Source organism: Panulirus ornatus, chromosome 58 (genome assembly GCF_036320965.1).
Source record: "Panulirus ornatus isolate Po-2019 chromosome 58, ASM3632096v1, whole genome shotgun sequence".
Lineage (NCBI taxonomy): Eukaryota > Metazoa > Arthropoda > Malacostraca > Decapoda > Palinuridae > Panulirus > Panulirus ornatus.
Genome location: NC_092281.1, coordinates 11,484,719 through 11,503,204, shown reverse-complemented (window position 1 = coordinate 11,503,204; position 18,486 = coordinate 11,484,719). Strand labels below are relative to the sequence as shown.

The following is an 18,486-nucleotide window of genomic DNA, read 5'->3' as shown; positions in this document are numbered from 1 at the left end:
CCCACCGCTCCCTTCCCTTTTAGTCGCCTTCTACGACACGCAGGGAATACGTGGGAAGTATTCTTTCTCCCCTATCCCCAGGGATAATATATATATATATATATATATATATATATATATATATATATATATATATATATATATATATATATATATATATTCCACAAATTCGAGTTTCATTTGTTCTCAACACAAACTGGTTTTTAAGTTTGACTTTCCGTTGCGTCCTCATCTTCGTGGGGAGGGGGGGAGCAGGATGGCAAATCTCGCTGGATAGAAACTTCTGAAGAAGAGATCCTTGTCTGTTGCCTCTCTCCCTGTGGGAGAGTTATTTCTGTGCAAGGGAGAGGAAGAGGAAGCTGGGAGGCAAGACCCCGTCGTAAGAAAGGTTTCGAAGCGTCTGTCTTTGTTGTTGTTGTTGTTGTTGTTTTGGAGTATTGCAGGAGTGGGCAAAAGAAAAAGGCTAACGAAGAACTCTGTTGGGAGGTGGTGCGTCGTGGTTACCGTGGCAACGGCGGTCGCTTACCCCACCACCACCTGTTGCCACCAGCTGGTTCCCTTACCACCACCACCATCACCACCTGTTGCCTCCAGATGGTTCTCTTACACCGCCACCACCACCACCACCACCACCTGTTGCCGCCGGGGCGCCACCGGCTGCCTCCCGTCCCCATTACGGACATTACCCGCAAGATGGCGTCGGGGCGCAGTGTTGCCACTTACTTTATGACTTCGTCTCCGGACCACCGCCCACAGTTCACTATATATATATATATATATATATATATATACATATATATATAAGCTTTCTTAGCAGCAGTAGACGTAGCCTCGTGATGTTGAACTCCCCTAAAACCAGATTTCTCCATTGCATTTCTCTGTCATCCCCGCCACCACGTTCCCATTTTCTTTAACGCTTGTTTCAAGCCACCAACCAGCACAGGGAAGGTCTGCTTCGGCATGGAGACCCCTTGCCAGGAGTGTTGTGTTCAGTGGATGAAAATTCACCTCCCTGTGAACCAGTTAGAGTTGGCGCGACTGCTCTCCTCACGTCGGGGGGACGCTGTGGCCAACACAAGGGTCGAGTGTGAAGCTATCCCCCCCCCCCTCTCTCTCTCTCTCTCTCTCTCTCTCTCTCTCTCTCTCTCTCTCTCTCTCTCTCTCTCTCTCTCTCTTCTATAGATATTACTCGGTTGCGCCTTCCAGCAGGAGCTGGAGAATGTGTTCGTCCCTCCCTGACCTCCATAAGCCAGACCACGTATTGCTCCTGCTGCTGCTGCCTCACCTGATTACTGTGTGGCCGGCCGTTGGCAAGGTCTCCCTACTACCGCGTATGGAAGGTCAGGTCATTAGGTCACGTGGTGGGGGGGACGGAGGTAGCCCCCACCCCCCTTCCTCCTCCTCCTCAGAGGGGCTAATGTACCCTTCTCTACCTTCAGTCCAACATCTCTCATCTCATTTCCCCTCTCAGCTTCTGGTAGGGGGTGACTGACCCTGACCTCCCAGAGAGAGGGTGTGTATGTGACCTTGACCTGTTTCCTACAGGTGTGGGTCTTGGGAGGGATGGAAGGGGGGGAGCTGAGCCCCCTCACAGGTAACCTTGGATGTACGTTTTCTACGCCTGACGCGGGATGGGGGAACTACACAAGACTGGCTATGTAGTTATTTTCTTAGATTTAAGTTGTGTGTGCGTCCTGAGTCGCGCATTTTTTTTTTCTCGTACATTCTTATTTCTTGTTTCCTTTTCATCGAGTTGATCTGAACTTGTGCCTCTGTGTATCTGTGTGGTTGTGGAGGCTCGCCTGTCTGGACGGAAGGCTCGCCTGTCTGGATGGAAGGCTCGCCTGTCTGGATGGAAATCGGACAGAAAGTGAGTTTCTGTCAGTCTCCGTCACTCCCCCACTTCCTCTTCCCCCGTCTGCTTGTATTTTTGGGTTGGTCCCGTCCACACACAACCAACCTCAGCCAAAGGTAACGGCTGGCTCATTCAACCAACCTCAACCTGCCTCAGTTCCATGGTGGAGAAATTGTGAATAATTGACTAGCCTCCTTGAGGACATGGACGAGCATATGGGCTACTGACAGCCCGACCGGCCGTCCCCTTGACAGTAGGAATGTGAGGGTCTGGACGTGAGTGGGGTGGGTGTGGTGTGTTTACGGTTAAGGTGGGGGTTGGGTCTGTACCACCTCCCGCCCACTTAACGAACTCTGGACTGTTGCAGACGTCTGGGACGACCACCACCTGGCGGCCCTTCGCTTCAGACAACAGACAACACCTGTAACGAGTCCGACTGGTTGGTGACAAGTCGAACAAGTCCTGTAGGTCTCAGGTCCGACAGGTGTCTCAGGAGCGAAAGGTGCCACAGATGCGACAGGATTCGACAACATCACCTCGAGTGCCAGGCCCGGGAGACGGCCTCCTCCTCCCCCTACAGGCTGGTGCAAAGGGTGGGAAATAGATGTTTGTGGAGGTGATACAGGAGATCCTTGATGATCAAGCGCTCCCACGATAACCATGATATCCCCAGAGAAGAAGATGGCTGACCCTCCCCAGAGTGTGTTGTTGTGCTGGCGTGGGCCACGGGCGCCCCCTGATAACAAAAGGCCCTCAGACGGGTAAATACTAAACATTCATGGCTCTAATGGATCACGGGGGTAGGGGGAAAAGCCCTTCACATGTGGTTCATGAAATATTATGTACTTGGTAACACGGCTGGGAACAGTGACTGGGATTTTTACCAGGCAAATCATCCCCGGTGAACTAAACGTGTCATTACTCACGATTGGTTGCCATTTGGAGAATGACTTGTCAGTACAAAGGCGTCTGGAGCCATGATTTATGGAAAGCAACCATTTATGGACCAAATGATTACGTCCTACCATAATCTAACCTGGACATTTGTCCAGGAAGATTTTGAAGATTATGATGAGGTTCTGAAATGAATTTGTGACGTAGTTCCATCAGGTAGAGTGACAGTGCACAGCAGGAGGGGAACCATGTGTGGTGATGATGGTAGGGTGGTGAGGGCTGACTGCTTCTGCCGTCTGTGACACAGACAGTTCTGTGTTCATCTATGCTCTGTCTACGTTTGTCTCTGTCTCTCTGTTACGTTCTGTGCTCCTCTATGCTCTGTCTACTTTTGTCTCTGTCTCTCTGTTACTCTAGTTTTATATCAGTTTATCTGCCTCTGTTTGTCTCCCGTCGTCTGTGTCTCCTTGTGCCTTTTCCCCGTTTTGCCGCCAGTCTTTTCCCCGTCTCTCCCACACCTTCAGTGCCCCTTCTCTCCCACACCAACATAGTCCCGTCTCTCCCACACGCCTGTAGCCCCGTCTCTCCCACACCAACATAGCCTCGTCTCTCCCACACCCCTGTAGCTCCGTCTTTCCCACACCCCTAGTGCCTCGTCTCTCCCACACCCCTGTAGCCCCGTCTTTCCCACACCAACATAGCCTCGTCTCTCCCACACCCCTGTAGCTCCGTCTCTCCCACACCCCTAGTACCCCGTCTCTCCCACACCCCTACAGTCCGGTCTCTTGCCCCATTACTCACCAGAAGACAAAGGTCTCGTTAAACTCGGGGTTCAGGTTACGGCGGTGGACCTTGGTGCAGAACTTCTTCTTCCGGTCAGGCAGGAGGTACAGCTTGATGTACGGGTCTGAGGAGCCGGTCACGTCCTTCACCGGCAGGTCGTGCGCCTGCAGCACCTGACGGAGGCGCAGAAGGAGAGAGAGACACATGTGATTTTTCCCGATCCGAGGTAGATGATATGGTTCTTCCCTCTCCTCAAGAAGACCCGTGTTTATACAGGCTGAGGTCACTTTCCCCGGGGAACCATATCGTTACGTATAAAGGGTTGGTATCTTGAAGGGGTTGAGACACCATTATATAGAGGGTTGGATGTACGTAAAGGGTTTACATCTTGATAGGAAGGGTTGACGTGTACATTGGAGGGTTGAAATCTTGACAGAAATGGTTAGCATTTTTATATAAAGGGTTGACATCCTTACATCAAGGGTTGACATCGCTTCAGAAATGGATGACATCTTTACATAAATGATTGACCTTACTTTATATCAAGGTTTGACTTCTTTTGATAAAAGGTTGACGTCTTTACATAGAGAGTTGACATATTTATATAGAGGGTTGACATCTTCACATAGAGGGTTGACATTTTGACAGATAACACGAAAAGAAATATAAGGATAAAGGCTTTATTAGTCTGAACCAAGAGGAAGGGTGAACAGCTGCGTAGGCTGCGCCCAGCCACTTACCCGCGCCGGGGATCGAACCCGCGGCCACAGGGTTCGAAGTCAGCAATGGTGACCTCTATACCACCGAGGCGCCAGAAGGGGCAAGGGCGAGGCATGAGGAAGCCTGGAGGAGTGAGGAGGGTCGTTGGGTCGACTTACCTTGACGACCAGCCCTTCGATGGTGTGGTCGTACTTGAGGGTGAATGAGAGTCGTCCTACGGCCTCAGTGTCGGACCCAGCCCCACTGCTGTCCACGGACGACTGTCGCACCAGCTCGTTGCGGTACAGCTCCGGCTGGGGGAGGAGGAGGGAGAAGAGGAGGTCGTCGTTAGTAAAGCGTGAGGGATGGGTATGGTCGCCAGGAGGAGGCGAGTGGAGGAAGGGTTATTATGTAAGAACCCAGGAGACATACAGGTCCTTATGATAGGTATGTCGTTTACGTAGGGTAGTTACGAATGGTCGTTAGCGATTACGAGAAGTTGTTTTAAACTTGAACCTAACGATATGGTAGACGACCCTTCAGAACGACCCCACATGACCCGTCTCAAGAGAAGCCATCACACAAGGATGATAACATTTCCAAAATCCCTACAAAATCTCACATGTTTCCACAATAAACAAGAATGTCCACAATTCTATTCCCCCAAAAAAAAGATTTTGCGAGGATGATTTTGTGTGTCGTTTCTCCTCCTTCCATGTTTTCTGCTCGTCCCTGTCATGTGGTGGAAGACCAGACGGGTGAAGGGAGGTGGGGGTGAGGTAGGAAGAGGTGAGTTTGGAGAATAAAGTTTTGTAATATTCTGGAGTTCAGGTGGTTGGGGGAGGCGGGAAGCCATGTCGACGAGGAGTGACGAGAGGAGACGATGACTGTGAGATCTGAGGACGATGTTGACGTGGCTCCTTCCGGGTTCGTTCATCGTCCATAGCGACAGGGAGGAAGCTTGAACCACCTGGAGGGGGACTCGGGCCTAGTGAGACGGTGGGGGAAAGGGTTGGAAACGAGGATGACCCTACCGTCGCTGGACTAACCTGTGGAGCTGCCCAGCTCCTGACCCCTACCATCGCTGGATCAACCTGGGGAACTGCCCAGCTCCTGACCCTTACCGTCGCTGGACTAACCTTGGGAACTGCCCAGCTCCTGACCCCTACCGTCGCTGGACTAACCTGGGGAGCTGCCCAGCTCCTGACCCTTACCGTCGCTGGACTAACCTTGGGAACTACCCAGCTCCTAATTCTTACCGTCGCTGGACTAACCTGGGGAGCTGCCCAGCTCCTGACCCCTACCGTCGCTGGACCAACCTGGGGGAACTGCCCAGCTCCTGACCCTTACCGTCGCTGGACCAACAACAAGGTACCACAGAGAGCGGAGCGGCGCCCGAACACTCACCTTCAGGAGACCAAGGTCATTCTTCTTCTCCAGGTTACACACGGAGAACTGGATGCTGTCCAGGTGGAGCCTCTGGGAGAGTTGCCTGTGGAAGCTGGCGTGTCGCTGCGGCACCGTCGGGAGGGTCGTCTGACGCGGCACCTGCAGGTCACCCGGGGGGGTCAAGACGAGGTCAGATGAGAGGACATGTTGCTAGGTGACGGGTCACATAGTGATTATGTACCGGGGTGAGGGGAAAAATGTGTTAACTAACGATTATGATGTATACATGAGGGATAATGTGAGGCACTTGGTTTTACAGCTGCTGCTGCTATTGCCTAACCCACTCCACGTCTTCATCACTTCTCTCACGCGTCCTCCTCCTGCAGGTGCCCCAGAACCTGCTGATACTCCCAGGTCTGTCACGTCAGGTGTATACACCCCTCTACCACATCTGTCACGTCAGGTGTATACACCCCTCTACCATGTCTGCCACGTCTGGTGTACACCCTCCTCCACCACGTCTGTCACGTCAGATTCACACCACGTACACTTGACCACGTCTGTCGCATCCAGCTTCTGTCACACCCTTGACAAACACACCCCGTCACACACACACTGTCCCATCACCACAACCCTTCCACGCTGTCCCATTCCCACAATCTCAACCCCACACCCTTCCCTCCACTGTCCCATCCTCTCACCTTCTTCTCCTGGGACAGGAGCTGTTCCTGGGACACTGAGCGGGACAGGTCTGGCAGCGAGTGTGAGATCATGACGGCAGCCTGGTTCTCCAGACCCTTGCTTCGACCCCAGGACACCAGCCCCGACTCCACGTCCCTCTGCAGGAGCGAGACAAGGATTAGTAGTATCAGATCAGAGCACGTCATGAAGGAAGCCAAGGATTAATGTTGGATTAGGAACATCATCACGGAGGAAGCCCCGGGGTTAATATAATGTTATGTCAACGAGGAAGCAGAACGTTATGGTGAAATTAATGTCAAGGTTGAAGATGGAAGCCAGTAAACCAGTTTCTCTAATTGTCTGTCGATTGGCATTAGTGTGTTCAAGTATTTTGTGTGATACAGCTTGTTGTTCGTGCCTCTAAGGTTGTGCGAACATGAGGGAGGTGGAAGATCAGGTTGCGTGGGTCGATGGGCTACGTAGTTTTGAGGGAATAACGCTCCACGGTGTACAGAGACTGGACTTGTGTACGGGGAAGGTTCGCCACAGTTGAGGGTGTGGAGGTGCCAGAGTACGTGGAAGTTCCCTTGTGTCGGGGGATGACAGGGGTTCAGTTGGCGAGGGAGGGAGGATGGATGTGTGGCCGGAGGAGGGAAGGTTTGTATGCAGAATCATCTTGAAGTTGGGGTAGACGACCACAAGGACTGAGGGATTGTGCGACACTGGTAGAGTCCAACGTAAGATACACAGTTCACTTGAGTTACCCATGTAGACTAAAGTTTGGTTTTCTTTTTTTCCACCATTTGACCTGTTTCCCTTTACCAGGAGAGTCAAGTGACGGGGCTAACAGTTCGTCAGTCTATCGGTACACGGCGTATATCAATGTTATCATCTGTTAAGACCAAACAGCAATACGTCATGGGTTACCACGACCTGCTTGGGTAATACGTCTGATAATGTAAAGGACAGAAGGAAGATAGAGCTGTAGAAGGTGTCCTGGGCCTATTGTAGGCAGCCTCCGTGGTGGTGGTGGTGGTTGTGTGGTTAGGGCGTGGTGGTTGCGTGGTGCCTGTATCGTCATGGTGGTGTGGTAGTGTGGTGGAACTGTGGCCCTTGGAAAAACTCTGCTTGGGTCAGGAGCGAAGCTGAAAGCGTTGCATGACATGCCTGTGCAGGGACCCGGTGTGTGTGTATGTGTGTGGAGAGAGAGAGAGAGAGAGAGAGAGAGAGAGAGAGAGAGAGAGAGAGAGAGAGAGAGACTGACTGACTGTGAACTCTCTCTTGGTCGGGTCGGTGTCGCAGCAGCAGACCTGGGTACACACGCCGGGAAGGCGCGTTGTGGCCTTTAGATTTTAACTTCAAAAGGGTTCCATTCTGTGTGTGTGTGTGTGTGTGTGTGTGTGTGTGTGTGTGTGTGTGTGTGTGTGTGTGTGTGTGTGTGTGTGTGTGTCTTGTCAGACCTCCTTCTGCTTTGAGCATGTCCTCTCGACGACCTGCTGAAGCTTGGGGCATTACTGGTCGTCTTGTATGTCGTTTCCAGCCACAAACATGTCTATAGAGGAAGGCTGCTGATCCGTGGAAATGGATTCCGTTACATTTGCATGGACTCCGTGGATGATGATGACTGATACGAACGATTCATGATGACACATATGTGGATTGAGATGGTCAGGAAACACAGGTGGGAACAGCTGAGTTTTATTCTCCTGACGCTTCAGCTTGTGCAGAAGTGTTCAACACACACACACACACACACACACACACACACACACACACACACACACACATGAGACTATATATATATATATATATATCCCCGTAGTTCACTCCTTCACCTCGCTGGACGCTGCACTGTATTCCTCCCGAGGTGTCTGGGAGGAGGGACTTCGCCCGTTGCGGCGTCCAGCGAGGTGAAGAAGTGAACTGCGGGGAGATGTCATTTGCGTCTTTGTATTGTAATCATCTTCTTTTCAGAAGGCTGTTCCACAAGCTGAAACGCTAGAGAAATAAGGCCAGAAGCTGCCACCTGTGTTCACTCGCCATCCCAGTCTACGTAAATATTTGTAACCGAGTACTAATGTTTACATTGACGCCACAAATGATGTCATTTAGTTCCTCAGATTCCACAGTGTGAAGGGTTGTTGATGCTCATGCAGGGACGGAAACTTACCGCATTTGTCAGTATCTTTTCTATAACGCTTGGTCTGCAGGGATGGAAAGTTACCGCATTTGTCAGTAGCTTTTCTATAACGCTTGCTCTGTAGGGATGGAAAGTTACCGCCTTCGTCTGTGGACTTTGTATAACGCTTGCTCTTGTAACTTAGTTGCCGGTTAGGGAGAAGTTATGATAGTTCTTTTATTCGCCAGTAGATGGTGCTGGTGACGGTTATATACGACCCTTGAACACGACTATACGATCCTTGAACACGGTGGTGTCTCACACAGGTACAGACAGACCTTTGACCTGTTACTGTAGGGTCAGGTCAAATGCCTTCCGTGACATCCACAGGTCGTACCGTCTTGTGACTCAGGGTCGTACCGTCGTGACCCAGCGTCGCACCGTGGTGACCCCAGGGTCAAAGCCGAGCGCCAGACTCATCTCGCATCAGTCCACTGGCAGAAGAGCGAGCGGTCAATGGCCACCCCAATCTCGTATATCCAGTATCGGATTCTGGCATCAACGCCATCTCTTGCTTGGCTGCCGCACTATACGGTTGCCAATTAATCACATGGCGAGGGCTGGCCTGGTTTCACTTCCTACCCTGCCTTTGATCACCGTGATCCCGGGGAACGTCTATCTCCAGGGATGGTGGCGGAGGTGAACCCTGCTGGACGATTGGGGTTCCGGGTAGTGTGAGGGCTGAACCCGACCAGGGCGTCGCCTCAGGTCAAGGACGTGTCCAGAACGTGTCAGGGAAATATACACACGCTGCATGTCCACTTGTAACCGAGTTAAAAGCTCATTTTGAGTCGTTTATATCACAATGGAGTAAGATAAACATCAGGTACGGAACCAATGCCGTCATAGAACATGGGCTCATTAGGCCACCACAGAAAACTAATGAGAGGGGTGACTGTGTCTGTTGCATCATCTTCCTCACCTGGTACTCATAAATTTCATCCTAGCGAAGAGTGGGCTCGACTTCCACCTCCCTCCCCCTGGTTCGATTCTCGCGCGTCTGGTGATATTTTAATGGCAGGTAAGAGCAGTAGCTCTCTTCCCCAGGCTCGTCCAGGCCATATGCGGGCTGTACCTATTGTGTTGCCGGAGGAGATTCGAGAGTGAAAGAACGTTGCGAACAGTTTAGCCAACCCGGAATCTCTCTCTCTCTCTCTCTCTCTCTCTCTCTCTCTCTCTCTCTCTCTCTCTCTCTCTCTCTCTCTGTGAAGCCGTGCGCGCGTGTGTATCTCACTTTATCCTGCCGGAGGCGACGTCGGAGGACGACGCCCTTGACATAGACAGGGCTGGACGGACCCACTTCCTGATGCACTCCTCCCGGGACGGGAGACGGGGGACCGAGAGAGAGAGAGAGAGAGAGAGAGAGAGAGAGAGAGAGAGAGAGAGAGAGAGAGAGAGAGAGAGGACCATCCTCGTCAGCTACACTTTACGAGCTTTTTGTTTGGTCACTTTAATCCAGGAACTTCAGGGAGGCCGAGCGAATATATATATATATATATATATATATATATATATATATATATATATATATATATATATATATATATATATATATATATATATATAAAGGCAGGACTAGGGACTCACCCTTGAGACGACGGGGATGGAGGAGGACCTAGGCGTGGGGAGACTCACCCTGAAGATGGAGGTGGACCTGGAGGAGGACCTTGCGAGGAACATGAGGGCCAGGACGAGGAGGGCTGCTGCCACCAGACCCAGCACCACGTAGCCGGGCATCATGCTGGACGATCCTGGAGGAGAGGGAAGACCTGGTGTTATAACATGGGCAACACACGGACCACCACAGACCTGCTGGTTCATCAACAGGTATTAATATGGGGGGGTCGGAAGTCGTGGTAGAAAAGAGGACAGTAAAACCGTAAGACAGTCTCCCCCGACCAACCTTTCACTCCAGCTCAACTGCAGACCACCTCTCACTCCGGCTCAACTGTAGATCCTCTCTCTCTCCGGCTCAAATGCAGACCATCTCTCTCTCCGGCTCAAATGCAGACCATCTCTCTCTCTCTCTCTCTCTCTCTCTCTCTGGCTCTCTCTCTCTCTCTCTCTCTCTCTCTCTCTCTCTGGCTCAGCTGCATATGTCTCCCGGACCACCTCTCTCTCTGGCTCAACTGCAGCTGAAAATAGAAAATAACAAAAAAATAGCACCATCTGTAGAGAGAAAGTATTCCGCCTTGGAAATAATATTGGAAAGTGTGAAGGGGAAAAGTTACCTACTGTGTATAACATGGGATTTACTGGGACTGGAGTCTGAGAGATTAAAAAATGGAATTGGTTTTGTTGATCTGCGTAGAATTTGTTCCAGTTTTCCTTCGTCTTGGATCAGGTTTGGTGACCAGAACTGACCGACGTATTCCACGTGAGGGGGGGCCTTACGGGTAGCCACAATTACCTCTGTTCTGTAGGTTAGGTTAGGTTAGGTTAGGTTAGGTTAGGTTAGGTTAGGTTACTGGCTGTGACAGAGCCTGGCATCCAGTTGGCTGGAGTGGGTGCAGCCAGGCGTCAATTTTCGTAATTTCGATCATTAGGGATGATGACTTGATAACTCTAAGATCTCTTTTTTTTTCTCTCTCTCTTTGTTTCACTTCAAATTGGGGTTTAGGGAACACTTTGTGCTCACGAGTTATGGTTTCAGGGCCAGAGTGAAGTACTAGGCATTTGTCTACCACCCTGGAACCCAATTTACCGTCATGTGTCTCACTTTAATATCAGTTTCCCTAAGTCAGTTTCAGTCTTCAGGTTGGCTTCCCCTGTGTTGGCCATCTCTCCTGATCCCGTATCCCGTCTGTGGGTCGTTGATGTAGATGAAGTGTTCGGGGTCCCGACCAGGACAGGGACTTAGGGTATCCCAACGCGTCACATGAAGCGGTTCGAACCCTTCCTCCAGGGTTGAACACCACTCGTATGATGCGTGCCTGAGTACCAGCCTTCTAGCCATTGTATAAGTTCTTCGATCTCACTCACGTATTGAGAACAATCATTTATGGAGGACCTTGTCAAAGGCTTTCCAAAGAAAACTGAGTGTATAGAAGCAGAGGATATTTTGAGCATCACATATATATATATATATATATATATATATATATATATATATATATATATATATATATATATATATATATATATATGACTAAGAAAAATCCATTACGTTCGTCTAACGTTTATTTCGAAATCCAAAGTCAGAAAATTGAACCATATCATCGCCACTCTCTCTCTCTCTCTCTCTCTCTCTCTCTCTCTCTCTCTCTCTCTCTCTCTCTCTCTCTCTCTCTCTCTCTCTCTCTCTCTCTCTCCCCAGGACCGATGTAAGGAGGCTATTAAGGGCGACCGTCCATTTGCTCTCGTGTGTGAGAATAGGTGTTATACGATCACGCTTCCGGGGGTTGTGGTAACCTCCCGTCGTGTTGTGAAGTGTGGAGTATCTCGGTGATCGCGAATGCTATATAATGGCTCAATGATGGCCACATTATATTCTGGGCAAGTCATCTTCTGGGCAAGTCATCTTCTGGTCAAGTCATCTTCTAGGCAAGTCATCTTCTGGGCAAGTCATCTTCTGGGCAAGTCATCTTCTGGTCAAGTCATCTTCTAGGCAAGTCATCTTCTGGCCAAGTCATCGTCTGGGCAAGTCATCGTCTGGGCAAGTCATCGTCACAAAAAGAGAGTGACATAATCTTGTCGTTCAATGTTAATTTTGTGTAAATTTTCATATTTCTTCGTTGTCCAGAGATCTGGTTTGTGCCTGTGGGCCTCATGACGAATCTTTGATGGTGAATATTTTGAGTGCATGACGAATCTTTGATGGTGAATATTTTGAGTGGATGACGAATCTTTGATGGTGAATATTTTGAGTGGATAACGAATCTTTGATGGTGAATATTTTGAGTGGATGACAAATCTTTGATGGTGAATATTTTGAGTGCATGACGAATCTTTGATGGTGAATATTTTGAGTGGATAACGAATCTTTGATGGTGAATATTTTGAGTGGATGACAAATCTTTGATGGTGAATATTTTGAGTGCATGACGAATCTTTGATGGTGAATATTTTGAGTGGATGACGAATCTTTGATGGTGAATATTTTAAGTGGATGACGAATCTTTGATGGTGAATATTTTGAGTGCATGACGAATCTTTGATGGTGAATATTCTGAGTGGATGACGAATCTTTGATGGTGAATATTTTGAGTGGATGACGAATCTTTGATGGTGAATATTTTGAGTGGATAACGAATCTTTGATGGTGAATATTTTGAGTGGATAACGAATCTTTGATGGTGAATATTTTGAGTGGATAACGAATCTTTGATGGTGAATATTTTGAGTGGATGACGAATCTTTGATGGTGAATATTTTGAGTGGATAACGAATCTTTGATGGTGAATATTTTGAGTAGATAACGAATCTTTGATGGTGAATATTCTGAGTGGATGACGAATCTTTGATGGTGAATATTTTGAGTGCATGACGAATCTTTGTTGGTGAACATTTTGAGTGGATGACGAATATTTGATGGTGAATATTTTGAGTGGATAACGAATCTTTGATGGTGAATATTCTGAGTGGATGACGAATCTTTGATGGTGAATATTTTGAGTGCATGACGAATCTTTGATGGTGAATATTTTGATTGCATGACGAATCTTTGATGGTGAATATTTTGAGTGCATGACGAATCTTTGATGGTGAATATTCTGAGTGGATGACGAATCTTTGATGGTGAATATTTTGAGTGCATGACGAATCTTTGATGGTGAATATTTTGATTGCATGACGAATCTTTGATGGTGAATATTTTGAGTGGATAACGAATCTTTGATGGTGAATATTTTGAGTGGATAACGAATCTTTGATGGTGAATATTTTGAGTGGATGACGAATCTTTGATGGTGAATATTTTGAGTGGATGACGAATCTTTGATGGTGAATATTTTGAGTGGATGACGAATCTTTGATGGTGAATATTTTGAGTGGAAGTTCATGATTTATGAAAGGCAGTTCAGTTTCGCTGTGTTGTTGGCCAGCCTGGCGGACCATTTCTGGTTAATACTGAGCCAGTAAAACATCCTGGGTTTATAGTGTTGCTGCATCACACGTATTGAGAGAATACTTTTAGGTTTTTCTTCTTCACGTTGCGAAAGAATCTTTTTTTTTTTTATATTTTTCTTGCCAGACTTTTATTTTCTCCCCCTTGTGGGGCACCGGCGGTGGGGTTACCCCGGGGGTAATGGGGAAGGGAGAGAGAGAGAGAGAGAGAGAGAGAGAGAGAGAGAGAGAGAGAGAGAGAGAGAGAGAGAGAGAGAGAGAGGCGTGCGTGTCGTGCCCCTAACGATTCAGTGGTGGTTAGCCATGTCCCTCCTTCCCTTCCCGCTCCCCCAGGGTTGCCGGCCCGGTGGTCGTAGGTGTGGACAGGTAATTAGAAGGGAAGGACTCGAGGAGGGAGGGCTAATTAAAAGGCCAAAGGGGGTTTGAGATAATGAACGCGGCAAAGAGGAGGAGGAGGAGGTGCCAGGGGTGAGGTGGTAGGTAAGGTAAGGTAAGGAGAAAGAGGGAGGCCAGAGGGGAAAACCTCCAGAGGAAAGTGGGTCTATATAAACTAGGGGAAAGGCCTTAATGAACAGATAATTCCTGACAGTCGTCCAGCCATTGTTAAGACTCACTGGTCATTCCTGGTCATTCATTATAACCTGAACGATCGTTAACTCGGTCTTTTACTACCCAATTGGGGCTGCTGACCTTGGAAGTCACGTACAATTGGACATCCCTAAATCACACGCCATTGTAATGTCACTCACCCCCAAACCTGGTAAACGGGAAATAAATAGTTTTAGGAAATAATATCAATAATAATAATAATAATAATAATAATAATAATAATAATAATAATAATAAACACGCGATGGACAATATCCACCATTGTACATTACTCACAACTGAACGGTAATGAGGTGTTCTATTGTGTGCAGTGGCCTGGACATCCATCCATCAGTATTCAAAAGCATTATTGTTGTTTGTGAAACATTATTACATGTTGTTACGACGACGAATGACCGTTAGCGTCGTGTACGTGGTCCATAACTTAGTGGACACGCTTGTTTCATAAGTTAGTGTTCATGTCTTTATGTTAACCGAGACGAAAAGGGCAACTGAATGCGTTAATTATGGCCACTCATTAAGGTGTGTGATGTCTCCATGGTTGTTTAATTTGTTTATGGATGGGGTTGTAAGGGAGGTAAATGCAAGTGTCCTGGTAAAGAGGGGCAAGTATGAAGTCTGTTGGGATGAGAGAGCTTGGGAAGTGATCAGTTGTTGTTCGCTGATGATACAGCGCTGGTGGCTGATTCATGTGAGAAACTGCAGAAGCTGGTGACTGAGTTTGGTAAAGTGTGTGGAAGAAGAAGTTGAGAGTAAATGTGAATAAGAGCATGTTATTAGGTACAGTAGGGGTAGGGTCCAAGTCAATTGGGAGGTGAGTTTGAATGGAGAAAACTGGAGGAAGTGAAGTGTTTTAGATATCTGGGATGGATCTGTCAGCGGATGGAACCATGGAAGCGGAAGTGGATCATAGGGTGGGGGAGGGGCGAAAATTTTGGGAGCCTTGAAAAAATGTGTGGAAGTCGAGAACATTATCTCGGAAAGCAAAAATGGGTATGTTTGAGGGAATAGTGGTTCCAACAATGTTGTATGGTTGCGAGGCGTGGGCTATGGATAGAGATGTGCGCAGGAGAGATGGATGTGCTGGAAATGAGATGTTTGAGACAATGTGTGGTGTGAGGTGGTTTGATCGAGTAAGTACGTAAGGGTAAGAGAGATGTGTGGAAATAAAAAGAGCGTGGTTGAGAGAGCAGAAGAGGGTGTTTTGAATGGTTTGGGCACATGGAGAGAATGAGTGAGGAGAGATTGACCAAGAGGATATATGTGTCGGAGGTGGAGGGAACGAGGAGAAGAGGGAGGCCAAATTGAGGTGGAAAGATGGAGTGAAAAAGTTTTTGTGTGATCGGGGCCTGAACATGCAGGAGGGTGAAAGGAGGGCAGGAATAGAGTGAATTGGAGTCATGTGGTATACAGGGGTTGACGTGCTGTCAGTGGATTGAATCAAGGCATGTGAAGCGTCTGGGGTAAACCATGGAAAGCTGTGTAGGTATGTAATTTGCGTGTGTGGATATATATATATATATATATATATATATATATATATATCAGCCTAAGCCAGGTACCCATTTTGTCAATCGACCCATAAGAGAGGATGAACAGCTAGGTTGACTGTGGACCAACTGCCTTAACCAGGGTTCGATCCCCCCCCCCAATCCCAGGACTCGAACCCAGCCTTTGACCCTTGAGCACGACGGTATGACTCGTTCTCTAGGGTCGTGTGCAGTCGCGGTCAAGGGTCGTGTGCAGTCGTACTCCAGGGTCGTGTGCAGTCGTACTCCAGGGTCGTGTGCAGTCGTTCTCAAGGGTCGTGTGCAGTCGTGCTCCAGGGTCGTGTGCAGTCGTGCCCCCAGGGTCATACCGTCATGGTTGAAATTTCAGCGTGTGTCGAGTCTCTGAAGCTTGTAGGTGAGGAGGAGGAGGAGGAGGAGATGTATGTGATGCCTCCATTACCACCGGGCTAAGTATTGTTACGTAACACCCTCCCCCCCCCCCCCCCCCCCCCGTCACGTCTCCCGGCCACAAAGGTGAAATGTCTGAATAATTCACTCCCCCAGCCGATGACATGGCTGCCCCTCCGCCCGCCACTCGCCTGCCATAACTATTACCATAAACTTGTACCTTGGGCCAGCAGCCAACAACCAGGAAGTTGTCTGTAGGACATTCAAAAAAAAAATAGAAATAAAAATTCGTTGACCTCAACACCCAGACGCTACTACATCTTTTTCCGGAAGACCTCATCATCTCTCTTTATCTCTACCTGTGAATTACATCACGGAATTTTTTTTTCATTATTTCCGGTGGCAATAATGGCAGCCCTGAGGTAGGGAGGGCAAGAATTATAATAGTTTTTCCTTCCGACGCGAACAGCGGGCGGGCGGGCGGGCGGGAAGCGCTCCGTCTCCCGCGCCTCTCGTTCAGAGAATATGTCGCCAAATTCTCACCTTTACCGACATTTACTAAGTATTTTAAGCGACCGTCTCATCCCCCGCTGCTCTGTTCTTCACTGATCCATACCGCGAGGGCGCTGTGGGACTCCAGCTCTTTTAACTGGACTGAAAACCACAGAAATTAAGAAAGGAACGGAAGATAAAAAAAAAAAAAAAGGCGCCACACATCTTTATCTTTGTACCGGCGACCGCTGGGTGGTGGCATAAGCCCTTTTACCTCGCTAATGGCGCCGGGGGGTTCCCTTGTCATTTGCGCCAACTCCATTTCTATAAACCGCTTTGTTACTCCCGCGGAATCCCAAACTGCTACACACACACCCTCCCTCACAGGGAGACGGGGAGAAGAAGAAGAAGAAATTGGGCGGAAAAAAAGGATAGCTGAATGAACTTGTGTCTTAACTATATATTCCGTAAATTGTCTGTGGTGGCGGCACATCCCCTTTAGTGTTGACGTCATGGTGGCTCCACCAATCAGCGCCTCCCCTCATATGCCCCGCGGTGGTGCTGGGGACCAGAGGGACACACGTCTCTATGGGAGATACCAGCTATCGGGGACAAGATAGAGCTATAACCCTTGCGGCTGCGTGTCGTGTGTCTACGGGGTAGCTGGCGTGGCCCGCGGGTGGTGGTTATATGGTAATATGAAGGTCTCCATTCCGGGATAATGACGCGGCTTACCTCTGGCCAAGCTGTCTGAGGAGCGCAACAGGTGCGGTGGGAGGGAGGGAAGGGAGGAGGCGTCCGCTAGCTGGGAGGAGGAGGAGGAGCAGCAGCGGTGGCGGGAGGGAACCCTCGCTCGTAATGGAAAGGGAGATTAGGGGAAAGGACGGGAGAGATCGGAAGGGAGATACGGAGAGATACAGGTAATTAAGGGAGGGGTGGATGGATCTAAAACAGCAAAGACTGACAAATGAGGAGAGAGAGAGAGAGAGAGAGAGTTGACGGTGTGTGAGTCAGCCAACACTCTCGAACGGAACATCTGCCGGGAGTCATCGTACCTCCGCCGCTACTATCGTACCAGCTTCAACTTTAAACATAAACAATCTTTTATTTTTATTCCCCGCGTCTTTGTTTCGCCTTCAGTCATCCGATTCTCTGTAATTACCGTAGAGTATGATAAGAGTAGAGTGTTGATTTAAAGCACTTTACCCCGAAGATGACGCGTAGTTGAAACAATCAGACCATAATGAATTATTTTGTAAAGACAAATGCCTTGTTCCAGTTGTCTGTGGCCGGGTGGGACGACGCCGCGCAAGATTTGAACAAATAGACGTTGAAATTATCCAGTTGTTAGACCTCTTAAGGGACGAGATAGATAGGTAGAGATAGATAGATAGATAGATAGAGAGAGAGAGAGAGAGAGAGAGAGAGAGAGAGAGAGAGAGAGAGAGAGAGAGAGAGAGAGAGAGAGAGAGGCTGCACAGCTGGAGCAGCTGGTTGAGGTCAACCCAGTTACTGTCATGGGAAGAAAGTCACGGTTACACGCCCTTATCTCTCTCTCTCTCTCTCTCTCTCTCTCTCTCTCTCTCTCTCTCTCTCTCTCTCTCTCTCTCTCTCTCAGAATAAGAATTAATAATATCAGCGTCTGTCGCGTCGGTGTATATCGGGAACTCGTCAAGGGAAGTAGAATGACTGGGGTACAAAAGATGACACGAAAACATCATGCGATACGCTTCCAGTACAACGAAAAACAAATGACGAACTTTCTGAAAAATCCATCTGGTGGGAGACGGAAGAACTAACGTAACAAAGATTGATAAAGAATAAGAGTAATTAGTGGAGTTCTGTAAGGATGAGTCCTGGGTCCATTTCTCTTTGTGATGAATGTATATGAATAGATATTTGAGAATTATAACGATGTGATTTGTCTGTAATGTACATCTTAA

The 18,486-nt window shown here is 48.5% G+C and overlaps 2 protein-coding genes across 2 annotated transcripts in view; one reads left to right on the top strand and one right to left on the bottom strand.

Moving 5' to 3' along the window:
* Positions 1-18,486, top strand: part of LOC139766498 (uncharacterized) — a 193,174-nt gene that overhangs the window by 12,630 nt on the left and 162,058 nt on the right. The gene's annotated exons all lie outside the window — the stretch shown is intronic.
* The window catches only part of LOC139766499 (synaptotagmin-10-like), a 112,454-nt gene that overhangs the window by 18,704 nt on the left and 75,264 nt on the right, over positions 1-18,486 (bottom strand). Inside the window, exons 3-7 of the mRNA XM_071695163.1 lie at positions 10,116-10,231; positions 6,322-6,459; positions 5,639-5,779; positions 4,411-4,545; positions 3,551-3,705 (exon numbers count right to left, since the gene is read on the bottom strand). Of these exons, the coding sequence (XP_071551264.1) occupies positions 3,551-3,705; positions 4,411-4,545; positions 5,639-5,779; positions 6,322-6,459; positions 10,116-10,231 (685 nt within the window). The remainder of the gene's footprint in view (positions 1-3,550; positions 3,706-4,410; positions 4,546-5,638; positions 5,780-6,321; positions 6,460-10,115; positions 10,232-18,486) is intronic.